The sequence below is a fragment of the Podarcis cretensis genome (genome assembly GCF_951804945.1).
Source record: "Podarcis cretensis genome assembly, chromosome: 6".
Taxonomy (NCBI): Eukaryota; Metazoa; Chordata; class Lepidosauria; order Squamata; family Lacertidae; genus Podarcis; species Podarcis cretensis.
Window position 1 is genome coordinate 48,815,240 of NC_137175.1, and position 21,877 is coordinate 48,837,116.

General features: G+C 44.2%; 1 protein-coding gene across 6 annotated transcripts in view; it reads left to right on the forward strand.

The window, feature by feature from the left end:
• The window catches only part of TEAD3 (TEA domain transcription factor 3), a 93,152-nt gene that overhangs the window by 51,445 nt on the left and 19,830 nt on the right, over window positions 1-21,877 (forward strand). For all 6 annotated transcript variants that reach the window (XM_079982513.1, XM_079982514.1, XM_079982516.1 and 3 more), the window contains exons 2-3: window positions 101-355; window positions 20,619-20,683. In XM_079982513.1, the coding sequence (XP_079838639.1) occupies window positions 220-355; window positions 20,619-20,683 (201 nt within the window). In that variant the 5' untranslated portion in view covers window positions 101-219. The remainder of the gene's footprint in view (window positions 1-100; window positions 356-20,618; window positions 20,684-21,877) is intronic.

Sequence of the window (21,877 nt, forward strand, 5' to 3'; positions counted from 1 at the left end):
TTTTGATTGAAAGAGTACAGTTGTGTAGTCTAGAATTATAAAGGAGAACTAGGAGTCCGCAGGTGTGGTTGATTAATCAGCAAACTTTTCTTGCCCTTAGGTTGCTGAGTTGCCGTTTGGGGCTCAGGGTCAGAGCCCAGAGCAGCCATCACAATAGCGTCCAACAGCTGGAACGCCAGCGGCAGCCCCGGGGAGGGGCGAGAAGATGGACAGGAGGGGATGGACAAGAGCCTGGACAATGATGCCGAAGGAGTGTGGAGTCCAGACATTGAACAGAGCTTCCAGGAGGCGCTGGCAATATACCCGCCATGTGGCCGGCGGAAGATTATTCTCTCGGACGAGGGCAAAATGTATGGTGAGTGAGACCGTGTCATGCTTCTCTGTTCATGTGGCTTAAACCAGATTCCATGCAGGACACCCATTCATTGCACGTTGTCCATTCAGATGGCCGCAGCTTTGGATATTTATTTATTCACAGTTATCCCACCTTTCCTTGCAGTCGTTCAGCGTGATTTTCATCTTTTCCCTCCCCATTTTTACTTACAAATATCTCGAGAGGTAGGTTAAGGTTGAGAGAGAGTGACTAGTCCAAGGTGAGATTCGTGACTGAATCGGGATTAGTATCTGGGTCTCAGAAGTCCTAAAAAGGTAAAGGGACCTCTGACCATTAGGTCCAGTCGTGACCGACTCTGGGGTTGCGGCGCTCATCTCGTTTTATTGGCTGAGGGGTACAGCTTCCGGGTCATGTGGCCAGCATGACTAAGCCGCTTCTGGTGAACCAGAGCAATGGAAATGCTGTTTACCTTCCCGCCGGAGCGGTACCTATTTATCTACTTGCACTTTGATGTGCCTTCGAACTGCTAGGTTGGCAGGAGCAGAGACCGAGCAACGAGAGCTAAAACCGCTATACCACATTGCCTTCTGTATCTGAGGATTTGATTGAGGATGTCTTCCTTATTTATTTATCATCTATGTACAGCCTAAAATATTATGGTGTAATAGCCACCATGTTTTGTTTTGCAGGCACATACCAAATCCCTTCAGCTGTTGGCTAGGGAGATCCAGGTGGGGGAGTAGGAATTTGCTTCTTATAAACATTCTTAGGTTTAAAATATGTACCTCTGACACACAGGCCTTAGATGCTAAAAGTGTGTTTTGCTTCTGGCACTTCAGGAGGTTGCTTTCCAGTCCGTTTGCCTGACTTGGTCCCTGCTGTGTTTTATCTCCCTGATCGCTTTGGATGGTAATAAAGGAGATGGACTACCCAAAGACCATCCTGAGAGAGGGGAGATGAAGTGTTTGTGGAGGTGGCTGTCTTGGAGTGGATAAAGAACTCCAGGGTAGCGCTGAACTCTTCTTCCCTAGATTGTTGACTCACATCTCCTTTGTACTTCCCTAGGTCTATATATCCCTCCCACTCCCTTATGCCTCATCTCTCCTCTCCCTCCCACTCTTTTCTCTGCCTGGCTTGACTGACTGGTTTGGTAAGCTCATTCCTGTCAAAGGAGAGATTGATTTTCGTCTGCTTGAGGATCCCACATGCCTGCTGTTGGGTGTGAAAGATGGTGTATCTTCTCGCAAGCAAAACACTCTATTCTCTTTTTTTAGGTTTATCACCTTCCTTGGATTGGGGTTTTATTAAATGTCACAACAGGGTCTGCGCCTGTGATTTTCTTGCTTCTCATAATATGACCTCAGATAGGCTAGGGCTGCAATCCTATACTCTCTCCTGAGTAGGCATTTATAGAAACACGCTGGAATTCCAGTGGAACAAACTCTCCCATCTTTCAGTTGACTTCTTTGTGCATTTAATGTGCCCTCATTAAGTTGGTGATGTTACAAATTCATACCCTTAGCTTACCCCCGGGGTATGCTTACTTACTGCTTTATTTTAAAATATTTCTAGACTGATTTCCTGGGCCATCCCCATCCAAAATGACTTACAACAATAAACTACCATAAACAATCAGAAATACTTAGAGATATTTTACTGTAGTGCATTGGTGGGGAACCTGTGGCTCCCCAGATGTTGTTGGACTACACACCCCATCATCCCTGACCATCAGCTTTGCTTGCTAGGGTTGATGGGCACTCGAGTCTAGCAACATCTGGAGGGCCACAGGTTCCCAGTGCCTGTGTAGCATGAGAGCTCGATTAACTGAAGAAGGCTCAGTTGTCAGATATTAATTCGTTGCAATTCCTTTTCTGTTTTTGAGTTTGTATACACATTCTGTTGCAGATTTTAATTGTTATGGTTTTATGCCAAGCTTTGAGATAACCAGCCTGCATCAGTTGGCTCCAGTAAAAACCCAATAGCCATCTTCAGCCACCGCCTCCAAAACAGAAGTGCTCTACTTGTGTAAGCAGTGTTACGTAGGAGCTACAGACTCACACGAGATCACAGCTCCAATGTTAGGTCATTCAGATGAGTAGGTCACTCATATGAATAGGAATTTTTCTCAGGCTGGCCCCTGGCATCTTGTTGGAACCAGCCTTCAGTGTAAAAATGGTTTCATCTGGAATGGGAGGGAGGGAGGAGAGGAGATTATGCCTTATCAGATGCTGTTGTGAAATGGGGTGGTAACAAAGACAAAAAGGCTCATACACTACACAACATAAGTTCTCTCGCTTATGAAAGGAATGGGTTGTAGATCCTGTATTGCTCTAGATTGGCGGTTCTCAACCTGTGGGTCCCCAGATGTTGTTGGACTACAACTCCCATCATCCCTGAGCTCCTGCCTTGCTAGCTAGGGGTGATGGGAGTTGTAGTTCAACAACATCTGGGGACCCACAGATTGAGAAAGGCTGCTTTAGATACTTTTATGCAAGGTGAGGAGGTGAAGAAGAAAGGGCAGCTTTGGTCCTTTTGCCACTGAGATGATACATTTCTGAACTCTGTGCCCACCACACCTAAGAAAGCAGTTAAAAAGTAAAGGAGGGAGGGTGAGAATGAAGGTCCCTGACTCCTGATTGGTTTGAATGTGATAAATCCATGTTGCCACCATAATTGGCTTAGTTAAGTAATTCTGTCAGTCTCCTCACATTTAAGTAAACACAGAAGGAGAGGTAGGGGTGGACTGCCAAGCTCTGCCCCTTCCACTGTGTTAACTTGTCCCAATTCAGAGCCTTCCACAAGTTTGAGGGTGAGGATCTGAAGTGGGATGCTATCTCTGGTCGTGATTGTGCTGGGTGCTTCCATGAAGAAAAGAGGCTCCTTGTTTCAGGCAGTTGCCCTCAAACTTGTGGAAGGTTCTGAACTGTCTAGGGATGTCATGTTGCAGGGTGAAGCTTGGCAGTGTGCCCCTTGTGTCTTGCTTAAATGTGAGGAGATTGAATAGCCAGATAGGGCTTGAATATCTTCCCTTATGCCAGTGCCTCAGGTTGTGGTGGCATCGGCGATCGTAGGGTTCAGGCACAGTTTCACCCAAACTGTTTCGTGTTGCTGCAGAGTGAAATGTTGTAAACAGACACGTATTGCTGCTTCCTACTCACCAGCTCCTGCTGTGATGTCATAATTCTATGTTTGTGACCTCAAAGCACTATCTCCATAGGAATGGATCATCCTGTTGACAAACACTGGATTAATGACCATGCTGAATGAGTCAGGGATCGGAAGAGAACATTGCCTGTTGTTTTAAGTGCATAATTGTTTGTCCTCTCTCTCTCTCTCTCTCTCTTTCTCTTTTTTTTTTTTTTTTTTTGTTAACGTTGTTTGAGCCTCCCCAAGTGTAACTGCTGTTCTCCTCCTGGGACACTAGCCTCCCAGCCGTGCAGTAGCTGCTTTATCTGTGTGCAGCTCCTGTAAGACTGTGATAACACTAGTGGATAGCTCAATCGGTAATGCACGAGACTCTTATCCTCAGGGGTCATGGGTTTGAGCTGCACTGCAGGATTGGGCTCATGGTCCCTTCCAACTCTGTGATTCTGACATTGACATGATTCCAACCATGACTCCTTCCTACAGAATGTGCACCATGGAAGAAGAGAGGCTTCCCAGTTCCATGCACAAAGGTGCAGATGGACAGAGTCGTGCAGTTTCCATATTGTCCAAAATGCTCATGGATAAACAGTTCCCATGTAGCTGGGAGAATAGATATACATATTCAGCATAGTGCATGGATGCTGAAAATGATTGGCTAGAATTGGTAAGGGATGTCTTCCTCAAGTTACGTTGTCGCCTTTAGTAGTCCTAGTAAAGGTAAAGGTAAAGGGACCCTTGACCATTAGGTCCAGTCGTGGCCGACTCTGGGGTTGCGGCGCTCATCTCGCTTTATTGGCCGAGGGAGCCGGCGTACAGCTTCTGGGTCATGTGGCTAGCATGACTAAGCCGCTTCTGGTGAACCGTTTACCTTCCCGCCGGAGCGGTACCTATTTATCTACTTGCACTTTGACGTGCTTTCGAACTGCTAGGTTGGCAGGAGCAGGGACCGAGCAACAGGAGCTCACCCCGTCACGGGGATTCAAACCGCTGACCTTCTGATTGGCAAGCCCTAGGCTCTGTGGTTTAACCCACAGCGCCACCCACATCCCAGTAGTCCTAGTAGTTCACCATTAAAAATGGGAGTGCTGCAGGTATCCATATCCTGGAAAGCCTGGCCCAATCCTAAACATAGGTGAGTAGGTTGTGGTTACCCATTTTGAGAGAACTTGTTGTGTTCAGTGGCATGTTTTGTTATTCTTCACATGTTCTAGTGCTGAGCCCTGGCACTAAATGCATACGCCTGATGTTGAAATCTGGCCTGAGTAGTTATTTTAGCCCTGGGGTTGAAAACATTTTTGGACTTGTAGACCCTTTTGCAAACCAGAGAAACTGTTGAAGACACAACCAAGCACATTCCACAACCTAATATATTGGCTACAACAGAATGCTACTTTCAAGCCTGTTTTCAGCTGCGAGAGGAGACCCTGGTGGCACATGTGTGCCTGCAGGTGACAAATTAATGACCCCTGTTTTATCCACTTTACTTATATTTTTAATGTAGCTGAGTACTTGTGCTCCTGCCATAACTGTTTCCCATGCCTTCTTACCAGGAGCCTATCTAAAGGGGAGATGGCACATTGCACCTCCCCTCCCCTTTTGCGCCCCCAACATGGCTCAGGGTCTCTCTGACAGGCAGGGGTGGAAGGTTTCTGAAGAGGCACATTTTTTAGATTTCTCCAGGAATAGCTGGAGTGCCGCTGGGGAGCTTGGCCTTTGTTCATCAAGCCCAAGTGTACAAACTGGTTTTTCCAGCCACTTGGAGACATCTGGCAATCGCTTAAAGAAACAGCAGCCCTGTTCTGCTTCTGCCTTTTTAAAATTTGGCTGCTCTCCCCCCCCCCCCGTCTTTTTTTTTTTAACCCTGTTTTACACTTTACCCCACCTCTGCTTTTCTTCACTCTCTAGAAATCTCTTCTTGACTGCATGTGCAATAAGAGTAGAGCAGCATAGAGGTTGTTGGTTTTTTTAGTTGGCCTCTCTCCCAGAGTATGACTGGAAGGAAAGGGGACACGCCATCTGCACTTACCTTTTCAAGTGAGTGAGGAGAGGGAAGTCTCTATTTTAAATTGGCTGCAATACCAATAGCCAGTTTGTTCCAAGACCTGTCTTGATGGGAGAAGCTGGTTTGGAAAAGGACCACTGGATCTCTGATCCCCACTTGTGCCCATCCTTAACCTTACTTGGTTAGAAGAAAGCTTGAATCACTCAAGTGCTCTGCCACAGATCTGTTATGGCCTGGAATGTTGCAGCTTTCCTCTTTTGCCTGGTAGACTTTGCAACAAACTCATGTGGACTAGGTAAAAAAATGTGAAGTAGCAACACTGATAGCGCCATATGTTCAGGGCACAGGCTGGAGAGGGTCTTGTGAGTTCCATCTTCACAGGACTTTGTTCTAAACTTCATTTTGTGTGTGCGACACTTGCTGTCCATAATGAATGAGTCGGAGCTGGCCTTGTGGTATTTGGAAGGACAGTCCCTATCAGGAACAAAGACAGCTTACCATTGCAAACAGTCGTGGGCAACAATGTAAAAATAGAGTTGCATGTCTACTCTACTACTTGTTGCCTTTGTCTGCTTATTTATATTGAATAATTGAATTAAAAGTTAATCTGGATGGTTAAAATTGTTTGCCTTATTGTAAAGTCTTAGTCCTGATTTTAGGGGACGCAGGTGGCGCTGTGGGTTAAAGCCTCAGCGCCTAGGGCTTGCCGATCGAAAGGTCGGCGGTTCGAATCCCTGCGGCGGGGTGCGCTCCCGCTGCTCGGTCCCAGCGCCTGCCAACCTAGCAGTTCGAAAGCACCTCCGGGTGCAAGTAGATAAATAGGGACCGCTTACCAGCGGGAAGGTAAACGGCGTTTCCGTGTGCGGCTCTGGCTCTGGCTCTGGCTCTGGCTCTGGCCAGAGCAGCTTTGTCACGCTGGCCACGTGACCCGGAAGTGTCTCCGGACAGCGCTGGCCCCTGGCCTCTTAAGTGAGATGGGCGCACAACCCCAGAGTCTGTCAAGACTGGCCCGTACGGGCAGGGGTACCTTTACCCTTTACCTTTTTAGTCCTGATTTTTATAGTGTTGTGGCCAATGGTTGCTTTATATGTTAGTTTTTCGCTGCTTGCATTTTAAGGAACAATTGTAAAATGGCTGAAGATGGGCAGCTTTATGACCTGGAAATATAGGCATTCAGCTTTGGCAGTTTGCCTGTTGCATGTCGTTCACCTATATCTACTGGGCCACATGCTATAAAGATGCACATTCTTTTTTTAAAAAAAAATAATATTCATTACTTTTAAACACTACAAAAAAGGAAAGAAAAAAGAAAAAAGAAAAAAAGACAATACAATACAATATAAAAACATTACACAACACTAACACAATAAGCTAAACAAAACAAAACAAAAACAATTTAACACACATCATACAATTTCAATGTCATATCTTTCATTTACTTGTTTCAACGACCTATCACACCTCCCTTTTTGTATTCCACTTCTGTTAATTGTTTCAGCAATTCCTTTCCATCTTTCTCTGTTTTCTGTCCTATATTTATCTTAAGATATTCTAACCTTATTTTTCCCTAATACTCTAATAATCTATCTATACTTAATTCCTTATAACATTTCTACTAAAGCCATATAACTTCATTCCAACATTTTCCCAACATTCGTCAATTTTACAATATTTCTATAAATAGTCTTTAAACTTTTTCCAATCTTCTTCTACCATCTCTTCTCCCTGGTCTCGGATTCTGCCAGTCATTTCCGCCAATTCCATATAGTTCATCAACCTGGTAATCTTCTGTCCGATGCTCTTAACTCTTTTCCAAGTCCCTTCTGCAAGTCTTCTTCGTATTTATACATGAGCTTTACTTTGTCTTCTACTGATCTTATTTTTATTTTCCTTCCTTTGAGGCTGAAGAGTAGATCTCGGGGAAACTCCCACCTAGAGATGATTTTGTTCCTTCTCAACAGGGCAACCAAATCTCCGTAGTTAAACCCAAAATCCAAAAGATATTTCGGGATGTCTTTCAAAATTTCCACTATTGACTGTTGTTCTTCTAGGTTCTTCTGGTAGTTCCAACAGTCTCTTATTTTTTTCTTCTCTTTTTTCCCTCCTCTTCCAAGTCTGAAGGCCCTCACAATTTTAATCTCTTCTTGACCCAAGTCCAGGTCCCAAAAATCAGCAAATTCCTGCGTGATGAAATCCATCAAACTCTCCTTCTCCAGTTCAAGTAGGGCTCTAATCCTCAAAATCTGATTTTCTTTAAATTCAGTCGTAGAAGGCATCGACATATGGTCATCAAATTGCATCTGTAAGGCTGGGACTCTCTCTCTCTCCAACTGTGTTACTTTAGGTTCAACGGCAACAACTTTCTCCCTAGCCTTCTCCGCAGTTTGCCATGTCAAAGTAGATTCCTGTATCAATTTCTGAATAGTTTCTGTATTGATGTTCACTTTTTGTCCCAAATTATCAATTTTGGTAGTTACCACATCCACCTTCTTGTTAAGCTGTTCCAGTGAGTTACTTATCTTACTTAATGCGACCGCTAAGGCCTCTTCTATCGACATTCTTAACCGATTCAAGGTCAGTCCCAGAGTCTCACAGCTTTTTATCTTGCAGCTGGAAATTCCCCCAGATCAGCTCTTGTAACAGTTTCAAAAGCTTCCTCTAGAGGGAAACAGTTTCTATTTGTATTAGTCCTTTTAGACACAGTTCAAACAAGAAAGTGAGTTTCAATTTTCGGTTACTTTTACTCCTTTTTAAACGCAGACGGAGACATTGGAAACAATGTATTTCTCTTATTTAACTAACTGTCAGTGAGCGTTCTAGTCACAGTCAATGAGCATTCCAAAAGACGTCAGTCTTACTAGCAGCCCATTTCCAGGTTCGGAGCGGTGGTATTTTAACTTCCTTCACTCTCTCCTGCAAGCATATACAATCCAAAACTTCCCCCCTCTTCTCCTGCTTCCAAGGGGGATTTAATATTTTTTACTGATGGAAATTTAGTCCCTCACAGTAGGCTTTCCAAGACTTTAGCTTGCAGCCTCTTTGCTTCAGTCTATTTACAAAAGGGGAAGGCGGACTTCCTGTTTTGAACCTCCCCGTTTCGGTGCCAAATTAAGACGTTTAAAAATCCAATTCTTCACTATACTCATGGGTAGTTGCTTTAAGATCAAATTGTCCACAGGAAAAAGTCAGCGCTCTCCGGCAACAGCTATGCAGCTTCGCTCCATGGAAAAAGCAATCAATTTGAAGCACCGCGCCGCTCACCCCGCGTCGCTCCGGATCCCCGAAACCGGGTTTCCCCACAAGTAGGGGAGGCGCAAAAGGTGCCAGCCGAATCCCACGTTCACAGGCTTAACCCGCCTGTGATTTTTTGTGGCGGCCAGACCCGGATTTCCACGAAGCAAATTCCTCCCGATCAGAGGAATTCCGCCATTACCGGAGGCGCCAACCCAGAAGTCTAAAGATGCACATTCTTGACCATCTTTCGCCTGATGCTTTTGTGTGCTTATAAATATGGAAGTACGGTTAAATAACGTAGAAAGCAGCACTCAATTTTTCTGCTGTGAAGTTACAAGTTTCTGCTCTTGCAAGTAGCAACTTCCAGTTTTATAAATCCTTATTGCACTTTTAGTGATGTATGGAAGTGAGAGCTGAACCACAAAGAAGGCTGATCGCCGAAGAATTGGTGCTTTTGAATTATGGTGCTGGAGGAGACTCTTGAGAGTCCCATGGACTGCAAGAAGATCAAACCTATCCATTCTGAAGGAAATCAGCCCTGAGTGCTCACTGGAAGGACAGATCCTGAAGCTGGGGCTCCAATACTTTGGCCACCTCATGTGAAGAGAAGACTCCCTGGAAAAGACCCTGATGTTGGGAAAGACTGAGGGCACAAGGAGAAGGGGACAACAGAGGACGAGATGGTTGGACAGTGTTCTCGAAGCTACCAGCATGAGTTTGACCAAACTGTGGGAGGCAGTGGAAGACAGGAGTGCCTGGCGGGCTCTGGTCCATGGGGTCACGAAGAGTCGAACACAACTAAACAACAACAACAAATTGCACTTTAGTTCCTGTTCACACATGAGGGCTTATTCGCACAAAATAGCACCACCCCTGCCTCTGCTCCCTGGTCTCAAAACTTCCTTGGGCAGACAGTTATGTGGATAAATGTAGTTCATGTACTAGTGATAACGGACATGGGAAAAGTGCCACCTCAGATCTTGGGAATTGCTGCCGGCCGTCTCAGAGAACACCCAGTTCATGGGTTAATATTTCCCTATGTGAGCACAAACCCAAGGAAAGTTGATTGCGTGAAGTAAAAAAAGTGCTGTGTGAACTGGGTCTGAGTGGTGAAGTTCCATTGAAGAAGGAGCAGGAGCAGGTACTCCTCCTTAGAGTGGAGCATATCCACTGTATTCACTATATTCACATGAACTGTATTCACATGAACAAGCCCACCCATTTCCAGTGTGCGTGCGCACATGCATACCATAGGTGCATACTGTGATAGGAATTGTGAGATTTTGTTTACAACAATACTTTCTGCATTAAATAACAGTAGAGGTTTTTTATCCCCCCCCACGAATGATTCTTTATTGATTCTGTTAGTTTTGCTAGTTCAAGGTATTCACATAGCTTTAAATACCATTCTTCTTTTATCAGTATTACATTACTCTTCCAATATTTTGCTACAAGAATCTTGGTGGTCGTAATGACATAAAGAAAATTTAAAATTAAATTAAAAAAGAATGGGATGTTTTTAAAAATTACATGAAGAAGCATGTTTACAATGATTACTCTTGGCTGAGCATGGACTAAATTCCACAGAGGTAAGAGAATGGGTTCCTGCAGAACAAGAATGGACACAGAAATTTTAAGATATGAGAAATTAGGAACCGCATAGTGGTAGAAGGAAGTCATTAAACAAATCAGGGAATAAAACCAGAGAATAGGCGCAGATAAGAGAGTAAGAGTAGTGAGGAGAAATCAACAAGGTGAAGATAAAAGGACTGCTTACTGGAATTGTATGTTTAAAATAATGTCGATGATGGTTTGTATTTCCTAAAAAAACCTGTATGTCGTTGATAAGATGTTTCGTTAAACTTTCTTCCTATTTTTTTCCATCTTTTTCCTCTCTTCTACTTTTTCTTGTTTTTCTTTTTCTTTTCTATTTTCTTTTTGTGTGGTTTTTTTATTTCATAACAGAACAACGTATCTGATTATGTGCAATTTTTAATTTGTAAATAAAGATTATATATAAAAGAGTAGAGTTTGCGTCTGGGGTATCCTTCTGCAATGCCGCTTAGTAAAACCCTTTCTGTGAGGAAGTAGGGTAGCCATTCAGGATAATCATGAAGGGTGTTCTGTGAATGCGGCTTGGCCTTTCCGAGCGTTTTGGCTGACAGTTCTTAGAAATTATTTCTGCAAAAGGCCCCAACTGCTTGTTAAGAATATGCCATGCTTTGTACCAAAAAGCCTAGCAGCAGACTGCTAAAGCACCATTGCTTGTGGTGCTCTTAGACTAACAAAATGGTGTTCTTCAGCTGTGGGTATATATATTTTTTGGTCTAGATTGAACTTGGTGGTGAGACATTCCATTCGTAGCTGTCCAGCCTTGGGTAGGTGGGTGGATGAGATGGGGGGGGGCAGGGGCGCAAGGGCTTCTGGAAGGTCAAAGAGAGCTTCATTTCAGAGCAGGTGCTGGAAGCAGGATGCCTCAGGAATCCTAGAACACTGACGAGGCGAGCCGAACGCCTACGATAAATGGGTCGTGCTTGGCTGAGAGCGAGCCGGTTACTGACACAGGGGCTGATCTCCCAGCTGCTGTGAAGAGCGGCTGAAGGGAAGGAGGGAGAGCTGTGACCTGTGGTAACCTATAGCACTTGAACGGTGGCCAGTGTGCAAGAGCCAGAGAGGGAGAGAGAGCAGGCGAGAGAGCAGAAGGGTCTGGTCCGTGTATGGCAAGGGGCATTTCTTTCTCCTCCGCTGGGCTAGGAAGGGAGCTGAGCCAGGCACAGGGGAGGCTGCGCACTTGCCCCAGACAGCAGGTGTAACTTGAGTTGCGCTCCGCCTGGGCTGGTATGCTGCCTGCTGCTGATTGGCTGGAAGGTTGCCCCACTAGGTTATTTTTAACAGAGCTGTCCAACTGGTTCACGTGGTGGTGTCAGGGAAGAGGAATTTGGAGAATGTAGTAATTTGGAGGAGGACGTGCCCTCGGAGGGAATGGCACAGCCTCTGGTGAATCACGGGACCGGGACAGCTGAGCAGGGGCAGGTCTGCAGTGCCTGCCGGTACCAGAGGGAGACAATTAGCCAGGGCAGGTGCCCTGGAGTGGGAAGAACACACACACAGAGCTTCACAGTTGACTCTTTATCTTCACGGCTCAGATAGGAACACAAAATGACACTGGGAGAGAAAAGTTGCAAAAGGGGTTTCTTTGCCTATGCTTGCTACTGCCAGTGCTCTTTTTCTTTTAATCCAGCTTATATACAGCTTCTGATTTAAAGAAGGTTTTACAGTCTTCTAGTGTGCTCACTTTGCAACTCTTTGAGGTGGGTTCCTCTTGTGTTTTAGGGCCAAGCTGATATGGTACGCAGGAGACACACCGAGGGCAGCTGGGCAGCTGCTGCTCTTGTGAACAACAAGCAGCCATCAGGAGATGACAGTTCGATAGGAAGAGGGGTGGAGGGGAACTTTGTGTAACCCTTTATTCTCCATTCATTTCCCCCCACTTCTGCTCATGGAGAAGAATAGTACATACAGGTACCTGGACCATAAAGTACCCCCCCCTCCCCATTCTACTATTTTTAACTGAAGGCTCTTAAGGCTTTTGTTCATTTTTAAAGAAGTCAGACGGCTGCACACACCTCTCATGTAACATCTAGTTTGCTTCTTAACACGTGGAAGGATTCTGGGGTTTGTGGCCTGACTTCTCCAAGCATATACAATTAATACTTTGCGTAAGCAGGACTTTTCCATATTTAAATTCTGCTGTCTCTCTACTTGGCCGTAGTGATTTACAACAGTGAAGAATGTGTTACGGAGAAGTAGGCGTGTAATTGTTTGTGCCTCGTTTCAGTGAGAAATGCTGCTTGTGTATGCACGGTTCTTATCTGCTTGCAAGAGAATGAGAAAATTATGCAGTGGTTGCGGCTGGCATCCTAGACATAGGTTCATTATTTGGGTAGGTTATACCTTATATTGACAATTACCAAAGACGTCTTCATTGTGTTTAGATTTAGCTCACAGTCAGTTACGTGTCTTGTCATTAGAAGACTGTTTTGAGTGTAAAATAAACAGGTGTGCTCTTAGAGACAGGCATGCCTTGGTAATTCTACTCATCCGCCCATATGTGTTGACATGGACTAGAAATGTTTAGCTTTAGACAGAAAGACACAAAACCATTCGACTGGTTCAGAGGAACAATCTCTCTAAGCCCTATGAAGTTTGTTTCAGTTCCCATATTCAGCAAGATGACAGCAAGGAATAGGGGGCCATGCTGAGTAGCCCATGCCCTGATCCTCTCCACACCACCACCCATGCCCGTGTGTGCAGCACAGCACAAACATCCACAGGGAGGAATCCTTCACAGGTATAATTAATATGTGCAAAGTCCTGTGGGATCGGGAGCACTGAAAAACCAGGAAACTTTACGGTAATAAGATGAGCTGAAAATTCTTTCTTTCTTTCTTTCTTTCTTTTTTTTAAATAATATTTATTAAGTTTCACAAGATATAACAAACTTCGAAACAACAAACAACAAACATCGGAAATACAAACAATATCAAAAAACATAAAAAACAAAAACATACAAAAGATTCAACATAATAATAGAAGAAACATTAAAAGAAAACTCTGGTTCATTCTAATAGTCTTCAAAACCTTATTTTCCTTGCTTCCTCCCGCCTTCCCCTCTTGTATTCCACTTTAAAAGTTTTTTCAGCAAGCTCATTCAAATTCGTTTTATCCTTTATCTTTCCCTTTATACGCTTCCTTATCCTAATCACTGGAACCCCATCATTTCATTTACACTGCCCTTAGCACTCATAAATTTTACAATGATTTTGTAGATAAACTTTGAACTTCTTCCAGTCTTCTTCCACCAGCTCTTCTCCTTGATCTCGGATTCTGCCGGTCATTTCTGCCAATTCCATATAGTCTATTACTTGTATCTGCCATTCTTCCAAGGTGGGTAGATCTTGTGTCTTCCAGTGTTTTGCGATGAGTATTCTTGCTGCTGCAGTAGCGTACATAAAAAAGGTTCTATCCTTCTTTGGCACCAATTGGCCGACCATGCCCAGGAGAAAGGCCTCTGGTTTCTTTAGGAAAGTGTATTTAAATACCTTTTTCATTTCATTATAAATCATCTCCCAGAAGGCCTTGATCCTTGGGCACGTCCACCAAAGGTGAAAGAATGTACCTTCAACCTCTTTACATTTCCAACATTTATTATCGGGCAAATGATAGATTTTTGCAAGCTTGACTGGGGTCATGTACCACCTATACATCATTTTCATAATATTCTCTCTTATGAAAATTCTTTCAACAAGTTAACGAAAATGACACTGCCATAGACTGGACGGAAGGGACATTGTGAACAGGAGGAAGACTGCTAATGCTTGTTGGCTTTATCTCCCATCAGTTCATCTACATACTAAAATGATGAGCACTCCAGCAAATCATCAGTTGGTTGTAGTGAAAGTGCTGGGTGAATTTAGAAGTTCTTTCTGTTGCCTTTCCTACCTATCCAAACAACTTATTTTCAATTTTCTTGTAAACAGCACTCGCAATTCTGTTCTACATCCAGGATCATAAAGGTTCCTGTCTGCTGTTGGCATTCCTTTGTTAAGGGACTCATCCAGAGTCAGTAGTTTCCTTGGAGACATTTCTCTGTCCTGGTGCCCTTGCTATTCCCAGTGGGGCCCAGACCTAAAAAGCAGCAAACACTGGCACTGATTTGTGTTCTTGACATCAATTGTAAAAATAGTTTTGTACCAATCACCTGGGTATATGCTTTGCTTTTCAGGATCCCAATTTAAGGATTTCCTTATGCTCATCAAAGCACACACACATTGGTCCTGCCTGCTTTGTAAAAACCAATCTGTTTGTTTCCATCCCATCATTGTACCTTCCTAGCACCCACCCCCTGTTGCATAGCAGAACTAGAGACTTAACACCCATTGTTTACTCCTAAACTGTTCTTGTCAGACTAGTTAACTTTCAGGTGTATTTACCTACAGCTCTGTCTCTGTACTGAGTGTGTGATGAAGTGTTACTAGTAGTAACTGAGCTTGCAATTCCTGTAAGTTACCCTGTTTACCTCTGTATAATTTGAGCAAGTACCTGAGCGAATTCAACATTTTGGTTTCTTTTATTGACCTTTTGCTGTACTGTGCTTCAATATCTTAAAACTTCATTTATGGTTTAGAAGTTCAGGAATAGGCTGATGTGTTTTTCCAGTAGCTTGACTGTGTCATGCCCAGTGTTTGACATTAGCCAGGCACCAGGCACATTTTGCATCTGCCTTTTGGCCACTTGCGACCAAGTGAAGATGCCTGGGTGCCAGAATGGTGCCTGACATCTCCACTGTCTGGAGGTGCTTGCCTCCTTGGATCTTGACTGTTTTCACACACTTATGCCCATCCTGTAGAATTCTATCCATTATATTTTACCTGCACAATCAGAATGAATTTCAGAAACCAAAATGCTTTTCTGTGCAGCCTGAGCAGGGGCAGTGAACATTATAGCTAATTGTTGTAGCATGTCTTCACTTACTCCACCCCACTGCAGTGCTCATAGTTGTGAAGAATATTCTTACGTTATGAATGGTCCATGTCACAGATAAGAAAAAGAGGTTGGAATATGCCAATATAAATATGGACTCACCCTGGATCAAGTGACTTTTCTTCTTTTAAGTTCTCAAAGTGCTTAACCTAGCTCAAAGTTGTCCTCTGAACTGGCCAGATGTTTGACTGAGAATCTATCACAATCAGTCCGTCATTTGAAAAACAAGACTTTAGAATCATCTGGCCCCCAAATGGCAACAAGACATTCCGTTTTGGCGACTGTAACTTTGGTTTAAGGAACCATTTGGCACCTAGCTTATATATCTGAGTTTCTAACACTGGTTGTGCCTCCCGGCCGATGCCTAGTTGGGAAGAACATAAAAAATACTTTTTGTTTCTTGAGTTGGAGAGACCTGTGCTACCTCTGTTCAGGGTACATGCCGAAAGATAAAAAGAGGCTGAAATCTCTAGCTCTGTTGTAAATCTCAGTTTAGCTGCTGCTGTTCTGATGAGAAAGATAATGGTGGGAGTTTGGAGCCTTGTTATCAAAGTGGCAAACATAGCATGGATGTGGCTAGGGATCTCTTCCACATTCCTTGTAATTGCATTGTTCCCTTTCTCCCACACTAAGCCAAAGTTGGGGAAAGAATTAGTGGCCTCAGCAGCATATATAGAGTGAAGCAAGTTGATATTTCATTCATAGTAAAGTTAGTGTCTCTTCTTTCCATTTTATCTTCCAGCAGCATAGTAACCAATCAAATATCACACCTATGAAGGTGCAATAAACAATTAACCCAGTCAATATTATAATCCGTCCAGCCAGTGAAATGATCAATTAATGTACTATGGTTATGATCCTGTGCTTGCTTACCTGGAAGCAAGCACCATTGGACTCTGTTGCGAAACTTAATTCCAAGTAGACATGCCTAGGGTTGCACTATTAAAAAGGAGAATTTAAATGGTGAGCGACGTTAAGTCAAGACAAGATATCCAACTAGTGCTGTGAAACCATGAGTCAGTCCATTAATTCATTTCTCAACCAGTATAGCAATCAGTTAGTTGAAAAGTCAGTTGTTGTTCGTAAAATAAACATCAGAAAGCTGTCAGTGCAGGGTTAAGTGCTTCTAAAACCATTAAAACGCTGATCTAGAAAGACTTCAGTTTACACACCTGCCTAGTTCCCCATCTCACAGTCTGTGTTGGTCTGGTCTCCTTCTTTATGGTCTTTTGTCTTGGAATGGCTCAGATCCCATGTGTGTTTATTAACACACATGAGTATGCATATGGTTGCATGCAGTGGCACTGCTGCTACAAGCAGTTGCAAAATATTAAATTTGCAGGCAGGAAACCTGCCTCCTTCTTACCCCTCTCAAAGAGGAAAGGGGAATGAGATGCAGCAAATAACAAGCAATTCATCTAAGCTGTTGAAGAATCACAGCAAGCCCAGATTCTGTATCCTTGCACACAATTCTTCAACTGTGGCTTTCTGGCCATGTTATTTTGGTTTTCTCAGTATCACATCAAAAATAAGATTTGTTTGGGCATGTAAGAGAGACTATCTGGTAACACTATAAAGGTAGCTTCCTTTTTTAAAGAAATAAAACAGAAGTGGACCTATTGGTAGTACTCTGAATTGACTTTTAAGATGTTGAATTCTAAAAGCAAGGAACAAAATGTCCACAGGCAAAATATTGAATTGCAAAAGTTTTTAGAGCGTTAACAGGCAAAATTATTTTCTCCCAAGTGGTGGGCATGCAGTTTGCATCCATGGAAACAATGATTAAGTCAGCACAGGACCTGGACATCCTGAGTCAATTAAAACACTTCCCCTCTGAAAAGAAGCGTTCCTTTGATCCATTGTGATGTCAGATCCCACGTGGGGGAGAGCCAGTCAAAAACAATGAAGTTTTCTAGTTAAGGATCAGTTAATGAATTATGCATACAAAATATAGGGAGGCAAGTAGGAGGAAAAAGAGATTTGTTGAACTCTGCTTAGCCAAAATTGCCTGTATCTCCCAGTTTATTTGTACAGTCATACCTCGGGTTGAAGTTACTTCAGGTTGAGCGCTTTCGGGTTGTGCTCTGCGGCGACCCGGAAGTAATGTTCGCGCATGCGCAGATGGTAAAAATGACGTCACGTGCATGCATGGAAGCGGTGAATCGTGAGATGCACGGACACGGGTTGCGTTTACTTCAGGATGCGAACGGGGCTCTGGAATGGATCCTGTTCGTATCCAGAGGTATCACTGTATAGCTCTTTCTCAGAATGGCCTGTGGGTCATGGGTGGCAAACCTTTTGCAAGCATCAAGGCATTTGAAGCACACCTGGACCAAGGGTAGGAGGGCTACCAGGCATTGCTATGACAAGGAGTCAGCCCTTTAGCTTGCCTGCCGCTCCCATGCTATGCTGCTGCCTGCAATAGCCCAGACTGGAGGCAAAACGTCATTGTGGGTTTAAGCTATGGCAGCCCCACCATCTATTGCTCTGGAATTGACTTTGGCCACCTTTGGGTGCAGTTATTTCAATGTTTAATGGGCAGTCTAATCTGGAAACCCATCACCTTTTTGAATCAATAAATAGTTGACAGACAATGTCAAATAATACTTTTGCTAGTCTAAAAGGCTGAAGAATTGCTGAGTTGCACAGCAACATTTGTATCTTCATCACACCAGAAACACCACTTTCTATGTCTATAAAACTGGGCCCTCTGTCTTATCCTAGCATGCACAGGTGAGTGGAGAATGAGACTATCAATGCCATGAGTGGTATGCTTTCATGGGGATTGTTTTAGTTTTGTGCCTCATTTTCCACAACTATGAATCAGGTGTGCGTGTGCGCACGTGCACAAGTGAGAGACAGTGCTGGAATTTAAATAAAATATTTGTGAATTGCTTATAATGCCACATTAGTGTAGTGCCTAGGGGGGGAATGAGGGGAAGGGTCCCCCACAAATACAGCTGTTTGCCCTTCTGGAGTCAGAGGCCTTACTTGCAGGGCACCCACAGCCTTGTCTTAATTTCATATAAGTGGAATGGAGTGAAAGCCAAAATGGAGATGGACGGATGAGCGGAGAAAGCCTTCTGCAATCTGTCCCTTTCCCAACAGTAGTGAGCGCAGGTGTGACCACACCCACTTTTGGTTTGGGCTCGGTCCCTGACTGGCTTCAGTCCCCCACCTCTGAAGGAATGCAGCCCTCCACAGGGCGAGGTGAAGGTTCCCGATTCCTGGTCTGTCTATTCCTTTTTTAAAATATACCCAGTTTTTGACTGCACCTGGATATATATTTTTAATATATGTGGCCATGTGATAATTTTAGCTTATAAATTTTATTGTTTAATGTCTTGATTTGTATATTAAGGTACTTTTATAGCTCTGTTTAGAGTAGGTAATGTCTTGATAACATAAACGTTTTATGTTTTTTGTATCAATCCAGTATATTTTCTTTTAATTGTTGAATGATTCTGTATACATTGCGGCAGCCTTTGGCTATGTGCAATAAAACTGACTGACTGACTGGATCTCCGAGTGGCTTACAAAATTCGAAACATACCACGTGGAAGGCTTAAACATAAAAGAAACATCGCGGAACATCAGTGCTATTGCTCTAGAAAAAGAGGTGCCGGAACTCACCATGAACACCTCCCTTGTTCTCTTAGAATGGCAATGGCACCCACCTGAGAGGTGCCAAACTGAGTTCTGGCGAGATCCAGCTGGGGGGAAAAACGCCCCACAGAACAAAATTCATGGTGCAAAGGCCTCCTGGAATAAAACTATTTTAACCTGAAATTCGTCAGGGACTGTGCCTGCCTGATTTCTAGTGGGGAGGGAGTTCCATAGAATTGGACCCACAACACCGAAGGCATAACTCCTCAGCTAAGTCGAGCGGCACCGTGCTGATTTGGTTGTAAAGAGTACGCCGGTACTTAAGTGGTTTGCGGAGCTATTTGGGTCCCCCAGTAAGAGAGACCAAGGCCTTTGGGGCCTGCTTTTTCGTTTGTTTGTTTTAAAGGCGTGCCAGGAACTACAGATATCAAGGGATGTGCATTGAGCCAGCTGGCTTTTATAAGGGCATTGTTACCCCGGTATAGGGTATCATCCTCCTCTGTCCCTCTCACGTGGTGCTGCTTGACCCTGTGAAGCACCTGGCCTTGTCTGTCCAAGACTGGGATTGTGTGTTGGGGTGGGGAGCGAAAGGAGTGGGTGAGGGGCTGTTGCGTGTCTTTATTTCAAAGAGTGAAGCCTGTTCTCAGAGAGGACATCCAGTGGCTGTCATGAAAGGAATACAGGGCATTGGTATCGCCAGGGCAGCCACAGTTGCTCCAGCTATCTTTTTTAAAGAAAAAATAAATATATTATTATTTAGAGATCTTCTAAGTTAGCTGCAAGGGCATTTCAGGAAGCCTCAGCCACCACCATCTGGTCCATTAAAATAAATCTGGCGTGCTTCCCCGCCCCATTCCCCCCCCTCACCCCCACCATGTTCAGAGGGGAGGGGATGAGGGAAAAAGAGAGCTCCCAGCTGCTCTGACGTTTGAATTTAGATTGGCCACAGCTGGCCTGTAAAATGTGGAGCAAAAGCTCTTCTGCTTCAAATTAGGAGGAGGAGGAGGAGGTGGCGGTTGGGAAGTTCTCTCTTAAAAGGCCAGCACCACTTAAAATATCCCATGGGTTTGGGTGTCCTGTGTAGTGCCGCAAAATGAAACCCAAAACTCTGGGAGGGGTGTGTGTGTGCGCGCGCTCCATATCATAGCCAATTCCTTGATAGGTCACAATATTTTGATTAATTTCCCATTGGGATCGTGGCCAAAGGACCCTTGTAAGGTTCTGGAGTGAAGCACACGTGTGAGAACTTGGGATTAGGAAAGAAGCGTGCCCGGTTCCCAGCACGGCCCTCAGCAGTGGCCTCTTGGGCCTCTCCCAGCATAGTGGGAGGAAATTCTGTAGCTGACACAATGGGAGCGGTGCCTTCCCTGCTAGGTTTCTGGGTGTCCCGTGTTTGTGCCCTGCTTTCTGTGCTCACACCATTAAATTTCGTGTTCCTTTGCCATCCACGTGGTGTGCTGTTGTAGGTGCCTTGTTCAGTGTATAAACAGCCAGGGCTGGGGGCGCTGCCTTTCTGGCTAACCTCCTTCATTCGGACAACTGTTGTGTTAGTGCCACCTTCTGGTAAAATGTCATTGAGCTAGGCCTCTTGCTCCAGTTATTTTGTGGTTCTTGGTTTCTCAGAGTTAAGAGTTCCAGAAGGTTGTTCTGACTTCTCAGAGGGGACAGCCTTTATTCAGCAGGTAGTCGGAGAAGGAAGGCAAAGCTCCAGCTGTCTCGTCATGTCATTTATATATTCATTTATCCCCTTAGGTCGCAATGAATTGATAGCAAGGTACATCAAGTTACGGACGGGGAAAACAAGGACAAGGAAACAGGTAAAAATGTACCTAGCTCTTGCCCTTTCCTTAAAAATAAAATAAAAAATCAACCTTGCAATAGGATGACTGAAGGAGGAAGTGGCCTCGTGAAATCACCCGTGTGTGTCCGTGTGTGTGTGTGTGTGTGTGTGTGTGTGTGTGTGTCCGTGTGTGTGTGTGTGTCTGTTCCATTGCCATAATTCAGTGTACCACTCAGAAGTGTGATGAGGCATCAGAGCTAGTAGTAAATATGTTGGAGAGGTCTGGGACATCAAAGTTCTTTTTCTGGCTCCAGTCTGTTGGGTACGGTTGAGATCCCTGCTTCAGTTTCTTTTTTTCCTAACATAGGTGATAGTTGCCTTAAAAGTTAGAGAATTAACCTTGGCTTCAATATTTTGGGATCTTTGGTAGGAAGTTACTGAATAAAGAGGTGTGTAATGGCAACTGTAACTCGCAGGTGCCTTGATGCATCGCAAGCGCTCTCTCTCTCTTGCAAGCACTCATAATTGGTGAAGGCTTAAAAAAAATGCTCCTTCCAGAATTAGTTGGAGTTATAGGAGCTCTGTAACTTCATATTCTCCCACCACAGCAAACTTACTGGCCCTTTTATTGCCCTTCCAAATTCCCTTAAAGGAGTAAATAATCATTTTGTCTCCACCACTTGACTGGGAAGAATCCTGAAGTAGGACCATAGGTAGAGCTTGATAGGAGATGCTGCACAACATTGGGAGTGGTGAAGGGGAAGATTTTTCTTTCAAAAATAGAAGTTGGCCCCTAGCAACAATTATGCATCCATAATTGTAGCTTCCATCTTTCCAGTTGACTGTGGGTGCTTTTTGAATCTTCAGGGCAGAAGTGAAAACCACTCGACCTAAGGGCTGCATTGCCCACCCAGGCAGTCAGCAATTTGGTGACAGATCTATTTACTTGATTCTTCTTATCATGCTGTGTTCATGTTCAGGTTGTCCTACATCAAGTTAACTCCACCACCGCCGCCATTACTGGTCTTGATGCTGTGTTAGGGGTGGGGCAGAAAGAGCAGGAGAGGAAGAGAGAAGGAATGAGGTGGCAGCAACAATTTTGGTCACAGCCACTGCTGGCATACAGTTCTTGAAAGGTCGGTCAAGAGCAAATGCAGCCCTTGGGCTGAAACACCCTGTATTCCCCATCCTCCATTTGCACATGATTGCAATTTGACCTGAACAACCCCCC